Source organism: Sceloporus occidentalis, unplaced genomic scaffold (assembly GCF_023333645.1).
Source record: "Sceloporus occidentalis isolate IW3139 unplaced genomic scaffold, rSceOcc1.0.p SCAF_5, whole genome shotgun sequence".
Taxonomy (NCBI): Eukaryota; Metazoa; Chordata; class Lepidosauria; order Squamata; family Phrynosomatidae; genus Sceloporus; species Sceloporus occidentalis.
The window spans coordinates 131,550,828-131,571,090 of NW_028316985.1; the positions used below are offsets into that span (position 1 = coordinate 131,550,828).

General features: G+C 41.0%; 1 protein-coding gene across 1 annotated transcript; it reads left to right on the forward strand.

Moving 5' to 3' along the window:
- Positions 1 to 13,447: 13,447 nt before the first annotated feature.
- Positions 13,448 to 18,641, forward strand: HMGB2 (high mobility group box 2). Its single transcript, XM_089525472.1, has 5 exons — positions 13,448 to 13,585; positions 13,981 to 14,136; positions 17,221 to 17,363; positions 17,515 to 17,689; positions 18,116 to 18,641. Exons 2-5 carry the CDS (start codon positions 13,987 to 13,989, stop codon positions 18,278 to 18,280), a joined length of 633 nt encoding a protein of 210 aa, XP_089381598.1. The 5' UTR covers positions 13,448 to 13,585; positions 13,981 to 13,986; the 3' UTR covers positions 18,281 to 18,641.
- Positions 18,642 to 20,263: the final 1,622 nt, after the last annotated feature.

A 20,263-nucleotide genomic window follows, 5' to 3' on the forward strand; every position in this document is an offset into this window, starting at 1 on the left:
AAACCGCATTATCTCTCCAGTGCAGATGCAACCCTAACGGCCCAGAATGTGTCTCTTCCCTCGCCTCCTCTTTCCCTCCAAAATGACTTCGTTTCAGCCGTTGGTGTTTGAAATCCAAGTTGACAGTTGAGAAAATGGAGCCTCTGCCTCAGGCTGCTTCTCCTCCACACGACAGAAAACCTCATTCCCTTTCTTCCTCGTCGTCCCCTGCTGTGTCAAACCCTAAAAACAACCGGCCTTTCTAGTGTTACAGATTATTGCTTATTATTTTAAAACCAGAATTTTAACCAGAAATCATTAGGGAGACCAAGGAGCTCGAAAGGAAACATGTTTATTTTCAGCTGCAGCATTGCTCCCCAGAGGAAATCCATATTCCAAATTCTAGGGCATTCTAAAATGAACCAAGTTTTTATAGTATTTTGAACGAAGGAAACTACAAATCACATCTTCACTGGTTACACTGAATTAAACATTTACACCCCTGTGCATTCATTGGATGTCCTAAAATACGTCTCTATCTCACTTGGGTTAGCCATCCATCAACCCTTTATCTTTCACTGTCCCTAAACTGTCTCTTCTTGCAGTACTTCCTTTTATTTGGGCTGGCAGCTTGAAATCTGGAGCCATTTCCAAATTGTTTACATTCCAAAGCAGAGAATTTGACATGACCTGAGCCTTTCATCCTGACAAACTTTGCCCTCCATTCATTTCAGTACTATCATTTTCAGCTCCTGAACATAAGTAAAATTCTGAATTTTAACCACTCTGCCACAGAAGGCCTAACCCGCCTTTATTTATTTGGGAGCGTCCTTCATTTTCCAGAGCCTACAATCAACCAACACTCACTCAGGGCGCACCTACACTGTAGAAACACACAGGTCCAAAACACACTGCAGAAATAACCCACTTTGAGACTGCTTTAACTGCCCTGGCTCAGTGCTAGGGAATCCTGGGCATTGTGGTTTGTTGTGGCACCAGCACTCTGACAGAGAAGGCTGAATGTCTCACAAAACTACAGTCCCCAGGATTTCCCTACCATTGAGCCAGGGCAGTTAAAGTGGCCTCAAACTGGATTATTTCTGCAGTGTGTTTTGGACCACAATGCGGTTTTGACAGCACTATGAAGTGCCTGAGCGCCATCCTATGGAATCCTGGGATTTGTAGTTTGTTTGTTTGTTTGTTTAAAATAAAGTCTTTAGCCTTCCTTGCCAGAGTGCTGGTGATGTTGTCATTATTGTGGGCCTTAAAGTCATTTATGGAGGGGTTTATCACACTGGGGCTAATTTCAGCATTATAGAGAGTTTAAAGCACATTTAAATCACCCCGTAAATAAAGTGAAAATGGCGAGTAATTGCACAAATAATTATCACACGCAATTATGGAAATAAAGTGATATTGGAAATGCATTGTTGCAGAAATCCCAGAAGTAAAAAGATGTGCGTTGATGGTTCTTTGGAGTTTATCATACTAGGGAGAACCCAAAGAAAAACGGGATTTAAAAGAGATTTAGATTTAAGGAAAACTTGCAAATGCAGGAAGTGTATTACACAAAATGACCCCCAAAGTGAAATAACGCAAAGTTAAACTGAACGTAAAGCGGAGAAAACCGGCAGCTTTTTACTTTCAGGAAGTTCAAAAATTTAAAAGCTGCCAGTTTTCTCCACTTTACATTCAATTTAACTTTGCGTTTTTTCACTTTAACAGCAACGTCTGATAAACTTCAGAACCACTTTAATGGCGGCTTTTGTGCAACATTGTGTAAAATCGTTTTGCGTAATTATGTCAACTTTTTGGCGACAGTCACGGGATAAATTCCCAATCTCCTTCATGTGACAAACTCCTTAAGGTGACCTTATCATGGGTTTTTCTTGGCAAGATTTGTTCAGAGGAGGAAGCCCTGCCGACTTCCCTGTAACCTAAAAGTACTTCAGTCCTTCCCAAATGTTACAGAACAGTGATTCCCAAAATTTTGTGGACCCCTCATATATTGTCAATACTCATTTCGGTACCAGAGACAATACCATCATCCACATTCATTACAAGTGATTCCCAAACTTTAGTCCTCCAGATGTTTTTGACTACATCTCCCAGAATTCCTGACAGCCAAGCTGGCTGGGGCTTCTGGGAGTTGAAGTCCAAAACACCCGGAAGACCAAAGTTTGGGAACCACTGTAGAACAAAAATTATTATTTTATTTTCTCATATCCTGCCTTTCTCTCAACATAGGGACTCAGAAGAGGAACCATCGGAAGGCAAGAGGAAAAAAGGAATTACAAACTGGGCTCATTTTAGTTACATGAAAGAGCCCTCTTATGATATTCTCATTCTTGAACAGAGTTGCTGCCTTTGTGGTATTGATTTGCCCTTCTGGGATTGCTTCTATGCCTTTAGCTGCAGCTACACATGAAGGCTACCAGGCCTTTGATTGCTTTATGCTGGTTGTACTGAAAATGATGATCTGTGAACTGGTGCAGACCATGAGACGTCAGCTGCTGGTCTCTAGCAAGTTTCCAGGACAGACAGAAACAATTGTAGCTAATGGGCACAAATAAATCACACTACAGGTTCCCTACACTTAAGCAGCACTGCTTGACACTACAGTGGATATGCCCTTTGTATTCGCTGATTCTGCCCCCAAGGATTCAGCCATCCACAGCGTGAAAATATATACAGTCAGCCTTGTGTATCTACGGATTCTTTATCCACTAATTTAAACACCCATGGCTTGCAAATTTTTAAAAAAATATATTCCAGAAAGCAAAGCTTTATTTTGCCATTTTATATAAGGGACACCATTTTACTTTGTCCTTGTATTTAATGGGACTTGATTATTCAACGTGAGTCTTGGAACCAAACCCCAACAGATACCAAGGGCCTACTGTATATAGTTTAATTTCCAAAAAGGATACAATTTTACTGCTGCATTACATATCATTCTATATCATGGGACTTGAGCATCCATGGATTTTGGTATCCACGGGGGGCTCCTGGAACAAAATTTCAGCAGATACCAAGGGCCCACTATATCTTCCTAATACACACACACCTAAATACCGTTGCTAACTAAAGTATACTACTGAATCAATTGCGGAATTATAAACGTACATGCATGTAATTGCCATTTATTTAATAGGACTACTCTATTTGGGACTAACAACTAGATTTATGCCATGGAATAGTAAGATAATGATCATATCGTTTTCAAAACACATTACTCCCTCTTCCCACCTTTTGCTGCATCTTGCCTGATAGAAGATTCTGGTGCTCTTGAAAGCTTACACAATATTGTGCTTTTTTGGTTGATCTTATAAAGGTATCAATAAAGGTATTCAATAATATGTTGCAGTATCTGCAGTTTGACCTTCCACGTGTTTGGAAGCAAAAGGGGAACTTATTCAAGAGAAAGTGTGCATAAAACATAGCACTCTTGGATTCCAGCAAGCATTACAGTTAGAAGCTGCATATAATTGTTTGCCTTCATTCACCAAGATATGAGGCATATCACTTACAGTTTAATAATCACAGTATCCAATAAGTATAGAACCACTTTCTTTTTTTTAACAAGTGTACATTACCACAAAGTTAATTGGAAAACTGACCATTTTTGCTTTTGTGCTAATGTAATTATGGTGTCTATCAGCTCTGCAGTATATTTAATGTTCACATTTTTTATATGTGATGAAGCCATACTTAAAATTCCTCCAGCTATATTGTCTATCAAAGACTATTAGTGCCAGCAGCTAAAACTGCTATTTTCATTGGCCATATACTTGTGATTATCAGCTGCTGGAGACATTAGGAGTTATATCATACACTCTTGTAATGTCTTTTGCAGCTTATCTTCCACATGATAGTCACTATGTATTAAGAACAGACATTACTTTTAGTTCTCAGTTCACCTCAAATTAAAAAATATGTAATTTTCACATGAATATAGGAGTGCATTTTTCCTTCTTTTTTGCTTATTCATTCCCATCCCTGTACACATTAGGTGCCAATGTTTATATTTAACTTGGATCTTAATCCATCAAAGATATCCCATTTGTCTCTAGATTGTTTGGTCTTAAACAGCTTAAAACCAACTCACTTTTGAAACTCTCTGCCTACATATGGACTTGCATAACTTAGGACATGTCTCTGAGGCCTTCACTCTGCCTTACTTTCATGGGAAATTGTGCAGGTAGATCTGAGAGACAGGGCCTTCTTAATGGTGCCATTATTGTGGACCCCCCTCAAAAAAATCATCAGAGGATCAACCAGGCTCCTTCCATTACAATATTTAGATTTCCTGTAGATACTTTGTAACCTGAGGTTTTTAAACAGAGGCTGGATGGCCATCTGTCAGGGGTGCTTTGATTGAGAGTTCCTGCATGGCAGAATGGGGTTGGACTGGATGGCCCTTGTGGTATCCTCCATGAATACTCAAATCTGCAAACGTGAAGGGATGAGTGCACATACTTCCAGTTGCCACTGCATAGTCTAACTGCTGGGTGACTAAGGGATGTTTTCTCTACTTTCTTTCTGGCTAGTAAAGTATTTATTAGGGACTTAATGTCAGCAAGGGGTTAAATTGGGAAAGAAAAACAAAGAGCCAAGGATATTATCTCTGTGTAGGAGACAAGCCTGAAATGTCCTTCAGAAGTTGCAAAAAGTGTCTGCAAATGCTTGTGCAGGGATTGTTTTTCCAGCTGGTCACCAAAAAGGGTAACAGAATCTCACAGGTGTAGAATCCTTCCTTGACAAGATCAGCTGTGGCAGCTAATGGCAAAACTTTATGGAAAAATCACTTTTTCTGTAAAAAACAACAACAGTGTTGCCCCTGTCATTAAGCAGAGCAGTGGGTGCTGGTCTGCCTTAGGCAAGATATTTTGGTGGTCATGAAAAAGGTAACAATTTTTAATTTAGTTGTTGCTACTGTATTTTTACTGCCATTACAGGGAGAAGTGCTTGCAGAATTTCTTGTTTTATGTACCAAAATAACCTTTGAATGCTGTAGATCATTCAAAGCACTGAAAGGGTCCAATTATTGTACAGAAGTGTTGAAAAAGTATAGAAAACATGGCTGAGTGCATAACTGTGGGTTAAACTGCTGGGATGCTGTAATGCAGTTTCTACCACCACCACCACCACCCCCACCACCACCACCCCCTGCAGTGTGGAGAGAACTACAATTAGCTATATTTCAGTCTGCAGCACAATTTTGTAATTATTTTAAGTTTAAAAAATATTTTGATATTTTCCATATCATTAAAAAAAGGAAAGAACTACAAATGCCTTGAATTGTCCTCCCCCCCCCCCCGCCCTCCATCTACTGGAGGGTGACAGTGGGAGGATACTTCCTTGCCAAGTCACAGGTGCACTGTATGTGTGTTGTGTGCCTTCAAGTCATTTCTGACTTACAGCAAACCTAAGACAAATCTATCATTGGTTTTCTTTGCTGAGAGCATGTGACTTTCCCAAGGCCACCCAGTGGGTTTCATGGCTGAGTTAGGAATTAAACTCTGGTCTCCAGAGTTCCATCCTAACATCCAAACCATTATGCCATTTTGACTCTTTCACAGACACACTACAATCCTGCATTTCTCTATTTTTCCCTGGTCTCTCATCTGGTTATTTACACCAAAGCAGTGCTTCTTAAGCCATCTGATGTGCTAGACTGGCAGTTCCCCAGCTCCAGTGTTTCAGGGACTGGCACCATATTTCTACCCATTAACAGCAACTGTTTCTTTCATGCCTGGAAACTTGCCATGAACTAGCAGAAATGGTTCCTGACCAGCACCAGTCCATGGACCACCATTTTGAATAGCACTGCAGTAAAATGTTAGAATTGTATTTAAGCTTTTGGATGAAGATGTTAAGACAAAACATCCCCTCCACCTTTTCTTCTTTCATGTGAACCTGTTAATGCAAGTTGTGGTATTATCTAATGCATTAAAGATATAGATTCCTAAAATTCATTTTCAGCAGCACCTCTTCTGTCACTTAAAGTTTACGCAGTTTATGTGGTCTTCCAAGATAAATCCTTCAGCTCTGCTGGATGGAGAATTTGGGAAATAACTTACGCTGACAGAAGAAGTTGGGACAAAAGGATTCAAACTGGAATAAAAGGATTTATCCCATACTTTCTTTTTGTAGTTGCGTTTATCTCCCAGCAACTAAAAATATGACAGCAAAAAGCAAGTAGGAAGCTCTGTCTCCAGAAAATTGAATTTTAAAGGCTTTAAAAAAGAGAGATTGAGATTGCCACTCTTTGAAATCTATCACTTTACTGAATTTCACATAAAAATGACTGAACAGTTATTCAGAGGGTGCCCTTGCTGGTATTTAAAGTAATGCTTTGATTGAAAGAAGTTTTCTGTGCACTATTCAGCATAGAAGAAACACTGTTTACAGAGACAGTTGCTTGGATACATTGAAAAGGGTCCCTCAGAAAGTAACATTCTTGGAAGACAAATGGGGGTGGGGGACACTAACACTTAACAAATGGCAAGTGCATGTAATTTCTCTGTCAAAAATTGAATTTCTCTAGATGTGGGCAAAATAACATTAAAGGCCAGAAAAGCCATACACTGTGCATTTCAAAATTCCCTCTCAGGCTAGGGCACCCATGTTCAAGGGTACCCTGTTGGTAATGTGTAGAGCTTTGAATTTTCAGGGTTCACTTGACCCACTCCTGATAAAAACTATTTAGTCCAACTGACATAAAAAGTATTGAAAATTTATTCCAGTGCTACCCCCGAAGTCCCATGAGCATAAAGGCTGCACAAACCTGTTCTGAACCCAGTTTTCAATACTTCTGTTCATAAAAATTACTCAACACACTACTTGATTTTCCTTGCCTCTTTACTTTGAGAAAGCTACCCTTTTAAAAAGGTTTAACACAAGCCAACAGTGCAATAAAAATACATCTTTATTTAGAAGTAAATTCTGCTTTGTTCAATAGGACAACATCCATAAATGTCTTCAAGTGGTCTGTTGACTTTTGGTGACCCGATAGCGTTTTCATAGCTCAGAAGTAACTCAGAGGTGGTTTTGCCAGTTCCTTCCGCAGAAATATAGCCTACAGTACCTGTATGTTGGTGGTCTCCCACTCAAGTAGTAACCAAAGCTGACCCTGCTTAGCTTTCAAGGTCAGATGGGATCTGATGCTTTTTGGGGCTCCAGTTCTACTGCTGACTGTGAGAAGAGAAGATGCTAGGCCCTACCAATGAAAGGGCAGGCATGCTTTGCTCTTCTACTATTTCCCACCAATAAAGTTTATGCTATAGCAGTAATGTGTTGTAATTTTGTAACTGTATTTAGTATTCTATTGATATGGTCAACTGACTAATCAATAAACTTGTTGTTGTTGTAGGAGTAATGTGTGTCAGTGTTCAGCACCAATTAACTTTTGGAGAGGTCTAGAACTACTGGATGTTCTGGGACAAAAGAATGGGATATTAACTAAATTAATACATTTAAAACAAAAACCTTTTCCAGGTATCTTACTCCTAGTATGTCATATCTTAGGTTTAGGTGGTAAAGTAGAGGGATGAATTATCATACTACCTCTACTCTCTGCTCTGGGAACTAAAAAGTTGGCTGTAAATATTTTACTAAATAACACCTGCGTCCTTGTTTTTGTCTGGCTGTGACATATAGTCTGTTGCTGAACTAACTGCTTATTCTTCTTTCTACCAAACTGCACTAGGTCAGACTGAACATGAATACTCCCTGCTTGATGCCGAATGGAAGTATGTTGGCAGATGTGTTAGCACACCCCTGCTCTTTCTCCAAAGCAAGGAAGAGGAAAATGCCATGGTTCCACAGACAAGCAGCAATGGCAAGGTCAATGCCTATTTGACAAGTCAGTGGTGTCATTAGGGGGTTGTAGGGGGTGAGGCCTGCACTGGGTGACACCTCAGAGGATTTAGAGACCATAGTCCCTCATGAGCCCTGGCTCCACTACATCATTAGCAGGGTACAAATATTTGAGTTAAATAAAACAAATGTTATTAGCAAGCCTTTTTGCTTTGATGCACCAGCTACTTGTTTCCTAAGCAGGTATCATTCTGAATAGATGGAGATTTGTTTGCTTTTTGGAGGGAAGGTAGGTCTCACATTAGCTCATGAGTATTTTCCAAATAATAATAAAAAATATCACTGCAAACTTTTAATTAGCAATTAAACATTTCCTATATCCTGATTGTTCTGTTACCATCAGAGCTACATGTTAGCCGTTGATACTGTAAAAGCAAGGCTTACCTGCTGAATTGTTTATTGTCTCCTCCCTCCCTTTATTTCAAGCTTTCCACTTATCACTTAAACTCTGCAGGGAAAGAAACAGTTTGAGCAAAGAATGTAGCTCTTTCCTTTAAGAAACACTTGGGCTTATTCTTTAATGCCAAGAATAAAGGGCAAACCTGTTTCTTTAATCATAGCTCAAGGGCTCTGGTGTTAAAGATGAACTTCATTTGGTGGAAATCCACTGTTTTATTTCTGTAAAATTACTGGGATTCCCAGCGATAAGCTCTATTAAATGCTACTTTTAATATTTAGCACTGAAGGAAATTGCAAATCCAAAGGCTTCTTCTGTTTGAGAAAACACCTGAAATGCAATCCCATTACCAGTTTACATATGCTGCATGCAGCTGTTTTTAAAGATTTTTTTCCTTTTTTAAAATATGTTTACACTTCCTTTAAAGCTAAGGAAACCCTTCTTAATCAGCAAATCAAGATTAAAATGCATCTTTAGAGAAGACCTACTAAATCAAAGGTAAATCAGCATTTAAGATTCAACTGATTCAGTGGATCTGCTTGAGACTAACAACTGGATTTTGGGCAAAGGAATTAAAGACATTTTATATACATTACACCAGAAATCCCATTGTGTTCACTTGGGCTTACTCCCATGTTCAGACCACCACAGACTGAAATCTGCCTTTATGCAAGGATACTGTATGTTAACAGCAAGTATTTGTCAGAATACTTGCTGTTAAGGGTTGGGTCAATTTAAAATTATGCCTCATAGTTTATTGAAAAAACGCTTGTGCAAAATGTTGCACGGCAGGTAGCACTACATTAAACTGCGCAGAGATTTTGGCTACAGTGGAAATGCCTCCTATCATGACCTTTTGGAAAGTGAGTGCTTTAAAATGCATTGTACACACACAGCACCAAAAATGATGGAAAGCAGAACTGTGTTAATCTAATGGATATCACAACTGAAATGGCAGTGATAAAGTGCTGAAATGATGTTATGTCTGAACTGAATAATATACAATATCTGAATTGATATTATGTCAAGTGTAAATAGTAGGCCTTGATGGTTTTGCTAATAATTAATCTGGTCACAATAACACTCCATTGGTTTATGGAATTTGCCGCCACACAATAAGGTTAGATGGGTTTAACATGGAATTAGATAGATCACAAGTTTTGTTTTGTTTTTTGAGACAAATTAGCCATAATAGCTAAAAGGAACTTTCAGGTTTAAAGGTGGAATTCATCTGAATAGTAATTTCTAAAAGGCAAAGAGACAAGGCTATTTCCTTCATGCCCCATTTGAGCTTTCCAGGAGCATTTGGCTGATAAGTGTTGGAAGCAGAATGCTAGACTACATTATGGATCTGTAGTCTGATCTAACAGGACTTTTGTTTTATTCTGTTATTTTCAAATGCTGCTAGCTTCTGCAGCTACAGACCCATGCATTCCTCCTTTAAGATGAAAGTCTTCTACCATTAATATGACCTATATTTGAAAGAGTCAGAGTGGCATAGTGATTTGAGTGCTGGAATACAACTCTGGAGACCAGGGTTCATATCCCAGATTGGCCGTAAAATAAAACCCCACTGGGTGACATTGGGCAAGTCACGTGCCCTCAGCCTCAGGGGAAGGCAATGACAAACCTCTTCTGAACAAATCTTGCCAACCCCCCCCAGGATAGGTTCACCGCCTTACGGTTGCCACCAGTCGGAAATGACTTGAGGGCACACAACAACCACAACAACAACCACATGGTGTCCTATGCTTATTAGTCAAATTTAAGAGCAGAAAAATAACTTCCTTGGCACAATATATTGTGCAAATTAATAATTCAAACACAAATTCATATTGCCAGGTCAAATGCATAGACTAAAGGGCTCTCAAATTCTCTAATATGTACATCACACTATTCTAGGTGGATAGATCTTTGTGTTACAGGAAACACACACACACAGAGAGAGAGAGAGAGAGAGAGAGAGATTATGCCATTGTGCATCAATTACAGAACTCTCTTATATAGGTCATCTCTGCCTGTACTGGGCCACTTGTTGTGTGCCTTCAATTTGTTTCTGACTTATATTAACACTATGACAGGGTTTGCTTGGCAAGCTTTGCTCAGAGGGGGCTTGCCTTTACCTTGTTTTGAGGCTGAGAGAGTGTGACTTGACCAAGGCCTCCTGAATCATACGCCAACGTTCAAACTACCCCACACTAGCTCTGTATTGGACTGCATCCTCATTTTAAAACTGCTAGAAGATATTTCATGGCACACTCATCCCTTCATATTCATATCTGATATTTGCTGATTTGATTATTCATGGATTTGATTAATATGTCCTCTCTAGGAATATCTAGGTCCTCCTCCAGTGCAACTCTATGGTCAACTTTAACTAAACGTTGCACTGAAAGACCTAGAGATACCTAGAGAGAATACTCTACTAGCTTTTGTAGCTCCTCCAGTGCAGTACTATGGTCAGTGTCTGTCGGACATTGACCTCAGAGTTGCACTGGAGGACCTAGAGATTCCTAGAGAAGTGTCTTCTCATGTAAAAACATGGTGTTTTTGTTATTTGCGGTTTTTCCACATTCACGGGGGTCCTGTGCCCCTAACCCTAGTGAATATGGAGGGACATGTGTGTGTTGTGGATGATTGAATCTGTGGGGAAAAAAACCCTACGCATACAGAGAGCCAACTGCATAGCACATGGATGGATACAAATAAGGCATTCTAGCCAGCATGGTGTAGTGGTTTGAGGGCTGGACTATGACTCTGGAGACCAGGGTTTGAATCCCGACCCAGCCATGGAAACCCACTGGGTGGCCTTGGGCAAGTCACACTCTCTCAGCATCAGGGGAAGGCAATGGCAAACATCCTCAAACAAATCCTGCCAAGAAAACCCCATGATAGGGTCGCCTTAGGGTTGCCATAAGTCAGAAATGACTTGAAGGCACACAACGACAACAACCAAATAAGGCGCAGGTATCTTGGCACACAGAAAAGCTGCCATACCCTCATATGAGATATGTTAAGTAGCACTGTGTCTCCCTGTATTTCCACAGCAGCTTGCAGTCTGCAGAGGTGTTTCTCTATTATTTCTTGTGGGAGCTGGACCAGGATGTGTCCTAAATGCAAAGGAGGAAAAGGCATCACAAAATGTAGGCCATTGCAGAAAAATAGAGGGCAGGACCAAATAAAAGCTTTTAAAAACCCCCAATACTTCACTTAGAAATAAAAATTCATGTTTTAGTCATGCTCAAAATGGAGGCCGTTTTCAAATTCTTCCTGGGCAGAAATATACTATGAATTTAATATGAAATGTTGGACTATAGTTCAAAAGGCACTGCAGAAATAATCCAGTCTGAGACAGCATTAACTGCCCTGGGGAATCCTGGGAACTGTAGTTTATTGTGGCACCAGAGCTCCCTGACAGAGAAGGATAAAGGTCTCAGAAAACTACAGTTCCCAGAATTCCCTAGCACTGAGCCAGGGCAGTTAAAGCGGTCTCAAACTGGGCTATTTCTGCAATGTGTTTTGGACCAAAGGAGGGCGACTAGTCACCCTTTCCTTCCCCAACCCTTACGACTTCCAGCATCTTTTAGGGCCCAAAGTAAAGGGGAGCAAAGGAAGGCTGCAACTTGGGAGAAAGAGGAAGGAAGAAAGAGGCCTTTCAAAGGCGGCGACAGCTGGAGAAACGACCTCCAGGCAGCAGGCGGAGGAGGAGGAGGAGAGAAGCAGCAACAGGTGGCCAGGGCCCCGAGCAAAAGCCCGCCCAAAGCGGCCTCCGGAGCCCAGGGGCTGCGCTGCGATCTCCGCCAAGGAAGGCGGCGGGAGAGGGGCCCTGAAGCAGAGTGTTGCGTCTTCTGCTGCATCCGCACTGGAGAAATAATCCAGTTTGGCCCCGCTTTAACCGCCACTGCGCTATAGGCTGTGCTAGTTTTGTGAGACTTCAGTTAGCCTCCTTTGACAGAGAGCTCTGGGTCACAAGAAACCATTCTCTCTCTCTCTCGATATATAGAATATATAACATAATACTGCATTCTATATATCTATATACTATTATTATATTCTATACATTGTATTTTTCTCTCTATATATATATATACACACACATACAAACACATATTCTGCATATATAGGTATACAATATATAATACTATTATTATATTCTATATTATACAATGTGTTTATACACACACACACACACACACATATATATAGAGAGAGCGAGAGAGAGCATATAATATATAGAATATATTATACAACATATATAATAGTGTGTGGAGATATATATATGAGAGAGAATATATAGCTATCTCGAGCAGTTTGTTGTGGACTTCAGCTCCCAGAATCCCAGAGTATGGGCCACCATAGCCGAGGCTTCTGGGAAGTGGAGTCCCAAAGAGGCCTCTGAAAGGGCAGTTTGGGGCCCCCGCTGCCTAACTCCAGAGGACGTCCTCCTCCTTTTCCTGCATTTCCAGGAAGATTTTCCAGTAACAGTGTCCTCCATTTTAAGCACGGCTAAGAAGCATGGGTTTATATTTCTGCAAGCGTTTCTCTTTACTCTCTCAGACGAGGGCCAGCGTGGAAGGCGTGCCTGGAGCAGGGCTCCATGATGCTTATTGAAATACACAAAAAGAAAGTTTCACTTAATTCACTCTTTGAAACAGGAAAGAGAGCCCTCAGGGAAGGCGCCCGCCCGCCCGACTTTCTTGGCTCCCTCCCGCTCCCAAACACAACAATAGTGTCGCCGCCTCCCGCATCTTTTTTTTAAAAACTCTCCTCTAGAAGAACTCTTTTTTGTTTTCCTCACTCTTTTTCTCCCCCCTCCCCTTTTTAGTATTTTTAAACCACGCTAGTTCGCCTTCCACTGACCAATCACAACTCAGGATTTTCCTTTCGGCCAATAGCAGCCGCCTCTGGGAGGGTACTTTTCCTCTCCTCCAATCAGAAGCGGGCTCTTAATCCCACTCGCTCAGCGCACTCCCTAACCGGTTTCAACGGGTATGAAGCGCAAGCTAACCCCACCTCTTCTTTTTTTCCCGCCCCTCTTTTTTCGCAACCGAACTTAGCAATATCCTCTCGCTGACGTCGACACCGCTCTTAGCCAATGGGAAGCTGGGAAACTTGAGGGGGTGTGAATTGGACAGGTTCAAATGGAGCCGGCAGCCAACCCGCTGTCTTCGGGGGCGGGCCGTAGAGAAGGAGAAGAAAAAGCGCTGTGCGGATCAAGTTGCTGTGGCGGGCAGGACTGTGGAAAACAAGAGGCTATCCAAGTGCGTTGGAAGCGACCCATTCGCGGCTGTGTTGAAGAGGGAAGAGAGCCAGCGTCGCCGCTATCAGGCAAGGAAGGGCAGGAGGAGGGGAGCTGGTGGGCCTGTAGGCGAAGGCTGCGTCCACACTGGAGAGATAACCCAGTTTGATACCGCTTTAACTCTTTGTCTGGTTCTTTGGTATGGAATTCTGGGAGTTGGAGTTTGTTGTGGGGCCATAGCTCCGCTCCGCCCTGGGCCCACAACAAACTCCAACTCCCAGAATTCCATACCAAAGAACCAGAGAGTTTAAAACGGTATCAAACTGGGTTATCTCTCCAGTGTGGCTTTGGATCACTTAGCGCCCCTAAGGCGGGAAATTGTGTGTGTGTAATACTTGTTATTATGGCTTATTCCCCTCTGTATTTATTCTTCGGCCCCTTCTTCCTCCTCTTCCCCCGCCTTGTGTCTTTTCTCCCTCCGCAGGAAGCCATGGGCAAAGGCGACCCCAACAAGCCTCGGGGCAAGATGTCCTCGTACGCCTACTTCGTCCAGACGTGCCGCGAGGAGCACAAGAAGAAGCACCCGGACTCTTCGGTCAACTTCGCCGAGTTCTCCAAGAAGTGCTCCGAGCGATGGCGGGTAAGAGAAGGGGGGAAAGAGACATTGGGAGAGGCCTCTAGGCGCGCGGGCGCCGCCGCCGCCAGGCCCCGCCCTCCCCAGTGGCGCGCGCGCCGGCGACAAGCCACGCCCCGCTCTCGGGCACGGACGCGCGCGCCGCTTCCTCCTCTGGCCCCGCCCCCTTTTTCCTCCGCGGCAGCGAGCGGGAAAAGTTGAGTGCGCGCGCATGCGCGGGCGGGGTTCGGTGCGCGCGCTGCTCCTTCCCAAGACGCCCAAGTACTTAAAAGGCGGGAACTGGCAGCACTCATCGGCCCTTCTTCGCAGGAAGCCCGCCCCGCTCTGGCTCTCCTTCCCTCCCAGCATTATCCTTTTGCTATTTTTTCTTTTATTTCCTCTTTTCTCCAGGCAGCGCCTGGCTTATTATTATTATTATTTCCCTTTATTTTTTTCCATTGCAGCCTCCCAGTTATAGTCACCGGCATGACTTTTTAGAAAAAGAAGGTTTATGAAAGTTTCCACTTAACATTAACATATATATATATATATATATATAAAACACATATATACAGCTTACATAGCATCTTGACCAACTAACAGATACTCATTTAATTTTATATTTTTTAGTTTTTCACATAACAGTAATATATATATATATATATACACACACACACACACACACACCCCTATATGCAATCTACTTACAACACAACCATCTTAACCAGCTAATAGATACTAATTTAATTAAATTATATGGTCATTGCTTTTTTTTAACTCACTATTTTATGATTGGGGGGTTTGGGGAGGGGATTTCTTATTAAAACAAGAATTTTTCTTTTATATTGTATTTCATTTTGTTCTGTAACCCGCCTTGATTCTCTCAGGAAAAGGCAGGATATTAATAATAATAATAATAATAATATTGCCAGAAGCGATGAATAGAGAATGGGGGAAAAAGGGGGAGAATGCCAGTCCGTGGCAGGCACAGTCATTCTTCATATCCACAGATTTTTTATCCACAGATTCAAGCATTCCTGACTAGAAAATATTTATAAAATACATATGTTTCAATAAAGAAACCTTGACTTTGCTGTTTTATACAAGGGACATCATTTTACTCTGCCATCGTATTTAATGGGAACTGAGCATCCATGAATTTTGTTATCCATGGAGGGGCCTGGAACCAAGCCTCAGCGGATAACAAGGGTCCACTGTACATTTCTATCCCGCTTATCAATGCACTTAAGCACTCCTTAAGTGGTTTACAATTTCCCCCAACAAGTTGAGTACTCATTTTAGCAAGCTGTGAAAGGGTTGTGGCTGCAGGACTGGCATTTCACCACTGTGCCACCAGAGCTCCCATAGAATACAATGTCCCATGGAATACAAAGACAGTAAAATAATGCCTTGTCTGTAAAATGGTAAAATCAAGGGTTTTTTTGGGGGGGTGGGATTTATGTGTTTTAAAAAGATTTTCAAGCTGTGGGTGCTTGAATCCATGGAGGAACACAGTCACATGCTGAGTACATTGTTTTGGGAGCACTTATTCACAAGAGTGGCAATCTTGTATCTTCTTCCAGGACTCGGTTCTGAGTGGAGTAAATGGAAGCCATGCTTTGTAAGGGTTGGCTTTGAGAACACCTCATAGTATTAGAAATGGGCTGATCTTCCCCAGTTGGGAATTTGCAAAATAGTTAAAATAGACCGTTAGTAAATTGTAAAATTAGTAAAATAGATCATACTGGCCTGTTACAGACAGCCAAAATAAAGCTGCTTCGAGTCACAGTGGAGGTATGGTGTTTCAATGATGCATGCATCCTAAGAGTCCAGAAGTCGCACCAAAGCCACGCTCCAGCCTGGAGTGTGGCTTCTGGACTCTTAGGACGCATGCATCATTGAAACACCATACCTCCACTGTGACTCGAAGCAGCTTTATTTTGGTTGTCTGTAACAGGCCTTAGTGAAAGAAAAATAATTGACAGTTATTGACTCCTGTGTGCATTGATCTTTCCAGCTCCTTGATGTTTTAAATCAACCGTGTTTCAATCACTTGAGGCATTTACTTTGCTTTTTAAAAAATTAGCTAAAATGAAATACAACACTACAGCATAAAAAGCTTGAACAACAGCAGTTAGTGTTGGGGTGTTTTCTTACATCTTGTCCTTGCTAGTTCCTCAGAAAGATTAATTCTGAGGAAGGTTTGGTACAAATAATTTCTTAGATTTAAGAAAGGACTGAGCGTTGTAAGAACTGGACTTCAAGTCCTTGGTATTAGTCCTTCATGGACTGGCCGGCAAGTGGGGAGGGATAAAACGGTGTGCGCTCAGGAGCACATGGCCATTCAAGCCAATAGGCCTTGAATAGGTGCGCATTTACATTTTCGTGGGGTGGTCCTGAACGGATCCCCTGCTAAAATGAAGGGACAGCTGTATAAGTAGCAAAAGATTATCTTGCTTGTCTCTGATCTTCTAATACATGGCCGGTTTTCTTTTGAGTTTGGTGGTAAACGGTTTTGCAACAGTTCCTTGATATCTAAGCCATTCTTGTAGTCATTGTTAGGAGGAAGTCACCATCTTTTCAGAGGCCCTCAAGTGAACAAATAATTTCAGATATCTAAACATCACTAATGAATTTAAAGTGCTATTTTTAGTAATTTAGTTGGGGGGAAGGGCAGAAAGGCTAAACTAATTGTAGGTGCTTGGTCTCCCCAAACTCAATTGCATCTTTGGCCTGTTACAGACTGCCGGAATAAAGCTGCTTTGGGTCTCTTTGGAGGTATGCTGTTTAAATGATGCATGCACCCTAAGAATCCGGAACCTGCACCAAAGCTGCACTCCGGTGCTTAGGAATGGAGTGTGGCTTTGGCACGACCTCCGGACTCTTAGGACCCATGCATCATTTAAATAGCATACCTCCAAAGTGACCCTAAACAGCTTTATTTTGGCAGTCTGTAACAGGCCGATGGCAAGGATAGTTTGCAGGCAGTATAACTAATGGGCAAACTGGAAAGTGCATGGACTTTCCCCTTCAAAAATCCAAAATGCTAAAATCATTGTGTCTGCTTTAAATGTGGTTTTAAGTATTCTGGTTTCCCCCCCTTTCCCATAGACAATGTCTGCAAAAGAAAAATCCAAGTTTGAAGACATGGCAAAAGGTGACAAAGCTCGATATGATAGAGAGATGAAAAACTATATTCCTCCTAAAGGAGAGAAGAAAAAGAAAAAGGACCCAAATGCCCCCAAAAGACCACCGTAAGTCCACCATATTTAGTTCTGGAGAGCACTGAGCTAGTTTTCATTTTTCCACCTGTAAATCAAAACCAGTGAAACGTAGACACGCTTTTGTACACTTGTGTGTCCTGGAGTTGGCATTGTCTGTGACATCTTTTTCTTCACTCTCTAGATCAGCTTTCTTCTTGTTCTGCTCTGAACATCGTCCAAAGATAAAGAGTGACCATCCAGGATTGTCTATTGGGGATACAGCAAAAAAATTAGGTGAAATGTGGTCTACGCAGACAGCAAAAGATAAACAACCCTTTGAGCAAAAGGCAGCAAAACTAAAGGAGAAATATGAGAAGGTAGAATCAAAGCAATTGCTCTTATTTATCAGCTATTTACTATACGATCATAGCATTTAGGATATTATCTTTTGCATTGCATACTCAGTGACTGGTCTAGTTTGGGAGAAAGACAGACAGCATATTAAATAAAACAAAGTTAGATGGCTGATCAAGATTCATTGTTTATTTTTCTTGGCCATTATTGTATCAAAATTATCTGGCCACATGATATAATTTTTATGGGTGACTCTAAATGATTGCTTGTATATTGCTTGTATTAGAAGACACCTTGAGAGGCAGTTGGTTGATCTTTGCAGGAAAAAAAAAGAGTGCAAATGGATTGTTGACAAAGCAAAGCTTTATTTGGTTATACCAAGTTGCCATTTTTAAGGATATTTAAAAACTAAAACTGTTTAAATTCTCATTCTTCTGTTGACCTTACAGGATATTGCAGCATATCGTGCCAAGGGTAAGAGTGATGTAGGGAAGAAGGGTCCAGGTAGGCCAACAGGTTCAAAGAAGAAAGAACCAGAGGAGGAGGAAGAGGACGAAGAAGAAGAGGAGGACGAAGAAGAGGAGGAGGATGAAGAGGAGGAGGATGAAGAGTAAAGTTTAACCTGGTGTAAAGATTTGTGCTCAAAAGTCCATGATTTTGCTAAGAATGTGAAGTCGAGTGCAGCTCATTGTTAGCTTCAGTATAAAAACTGTACAGAATTGTGTATAGGTAATATGATTCTCTGTAGGGAGATCTGTATTCTAATGTAAGTAGTAGCAAAAGGCCACTACTGATAGATTTTAAAGCTGATATTGGCAAATGTTCTGGCATATTTAATGGTTCTTTGAAATTCAGTGACTGCTTGATTTTGAGCAAAGTAAAACATTTGTAGTCAAATAGTCAACCTTGTCTTGCATACTATTGCATTGTATTACTTTTTTAAAAACAATTTTATAATAAAATGATGTACATTAATCTTGTTATACTGTAGAGTTAATTTACTCAGGTCTAAAACAGGCAGGTTGGATATTCCAAATACACAATTAAGGGTTTAAATAATTTAAAAGATCTGATTCATAAGAGACTTAATACAATCAATTTTCAGTGTTCGTGCTGAATATGCAGAACTTTGAATGTGCATCTACATGATCTCTTAAATTCTTCAGTGACAATCGCTTCCTAATGAAGTAATTTGTGTAGTTTAGGGCTAACTAGGAGAAACAAATCCTCCTAAGGTGTCACCTGCTTAGAAAGTAATTGGTTTATTGCAGTACACCACCACGAACCTAGCTAAGGCGAGTGGGAAGATGTCTGTCCTTGGAAAGCCAGACGTTGCTTGGTTAGAGCTTGGCCTTGATACAAGTAGTTAACTAGTGTTAAGAACAAGAAGAACCACGTTATTCTCTAGTGTCTGCTTTCTTTCTCTCCCCAAGCTATTCTGTGGTTGGCTTTATTTGCCTTCAGGACTACAGCTACTGCTTTAGAGAATATTGCATGTGGTTTGTAAGCCATTGTTTAGCAACCTTGTGATTCTTTCTCGGTATTAACTCTTCTCCAAAGCACAGACACGTAGAAAAGCAGACACTTGGGGGAAAAATAAATTGTTTTCGGATACATGGTTGTTTTTTTAAAAAAACAAGAGGCCTGAATTCAGTATTGTTCCTATAGTTACAGGCAGAGCTAAAATAAGTGTCAGTATTTTTATGGAGACAGCAGTTTAAATTAGGATATCCTCAGGTTACATGGGGTGTGCTTACAATAATTGGATAAACTTTCATAGGTGGCTGTTGTTCAAAGAGCCTATGATCAATTTATACTGTGATTAACCTTTATGTGGTGAAATTTACACTAGATCTATGCAATCAAAGAACCAGTAGAGATACCTACTTTGTCTCTGCAAAAACCTATCTTCTTCTGTATGAGTAGGTTTCCAGAGTTACTGATGATGTAAAACTACTGTACTGATTTGTGCCTACAAGCCACAAAAACAGTAAAGCAAAGTGACCTTAAGTGGGAAACATCAGTACAATCTGAGTTATGGGATGTTCTTAATTCCATGCTTAAAGAAGGAACATAACCACTCTCTTATCCATCTGTGATTTTATTGAGTTAAATGCCATCTTAGCATTAATAATGGATGTCAAAGAATTCTAGGTAAGTTTGTGCCTTGACTGAGTATCTGTTGATACTCAAGTGGTCAGGACCAAAACAAAGAATGTGATTTTGGTTTGGTTTGGGTATTACTACTGGGTTGACATATTGCTTATACTAGTTTTCAGTCTCATGCTTATAACTCGAGTCTTTTTAGTTGCCTAGTCTTGGGGCTTTTCAAAAAACTAAGTATCCATAGCAATTTAACTGTCTTTATTAAAAGAGATTAGAAAGTCAAAACTGAAACATTTTAATGGAATGCTAAGAGGATAGCAGCGGGAAAAGCTAGTTTTAGAGCTCCAAATGCTTCAGTTTCTCAATCATAAAATGGAACTGAGACTTACTTAAGGTTACACCAAGAGCTGCTAGGACAATAAAAGTGCCCCTCTGCATCTGGAAAATGCAGTTGAGCTCCATCTCTAGTGATTAGAAGAGCTGCTCACAAT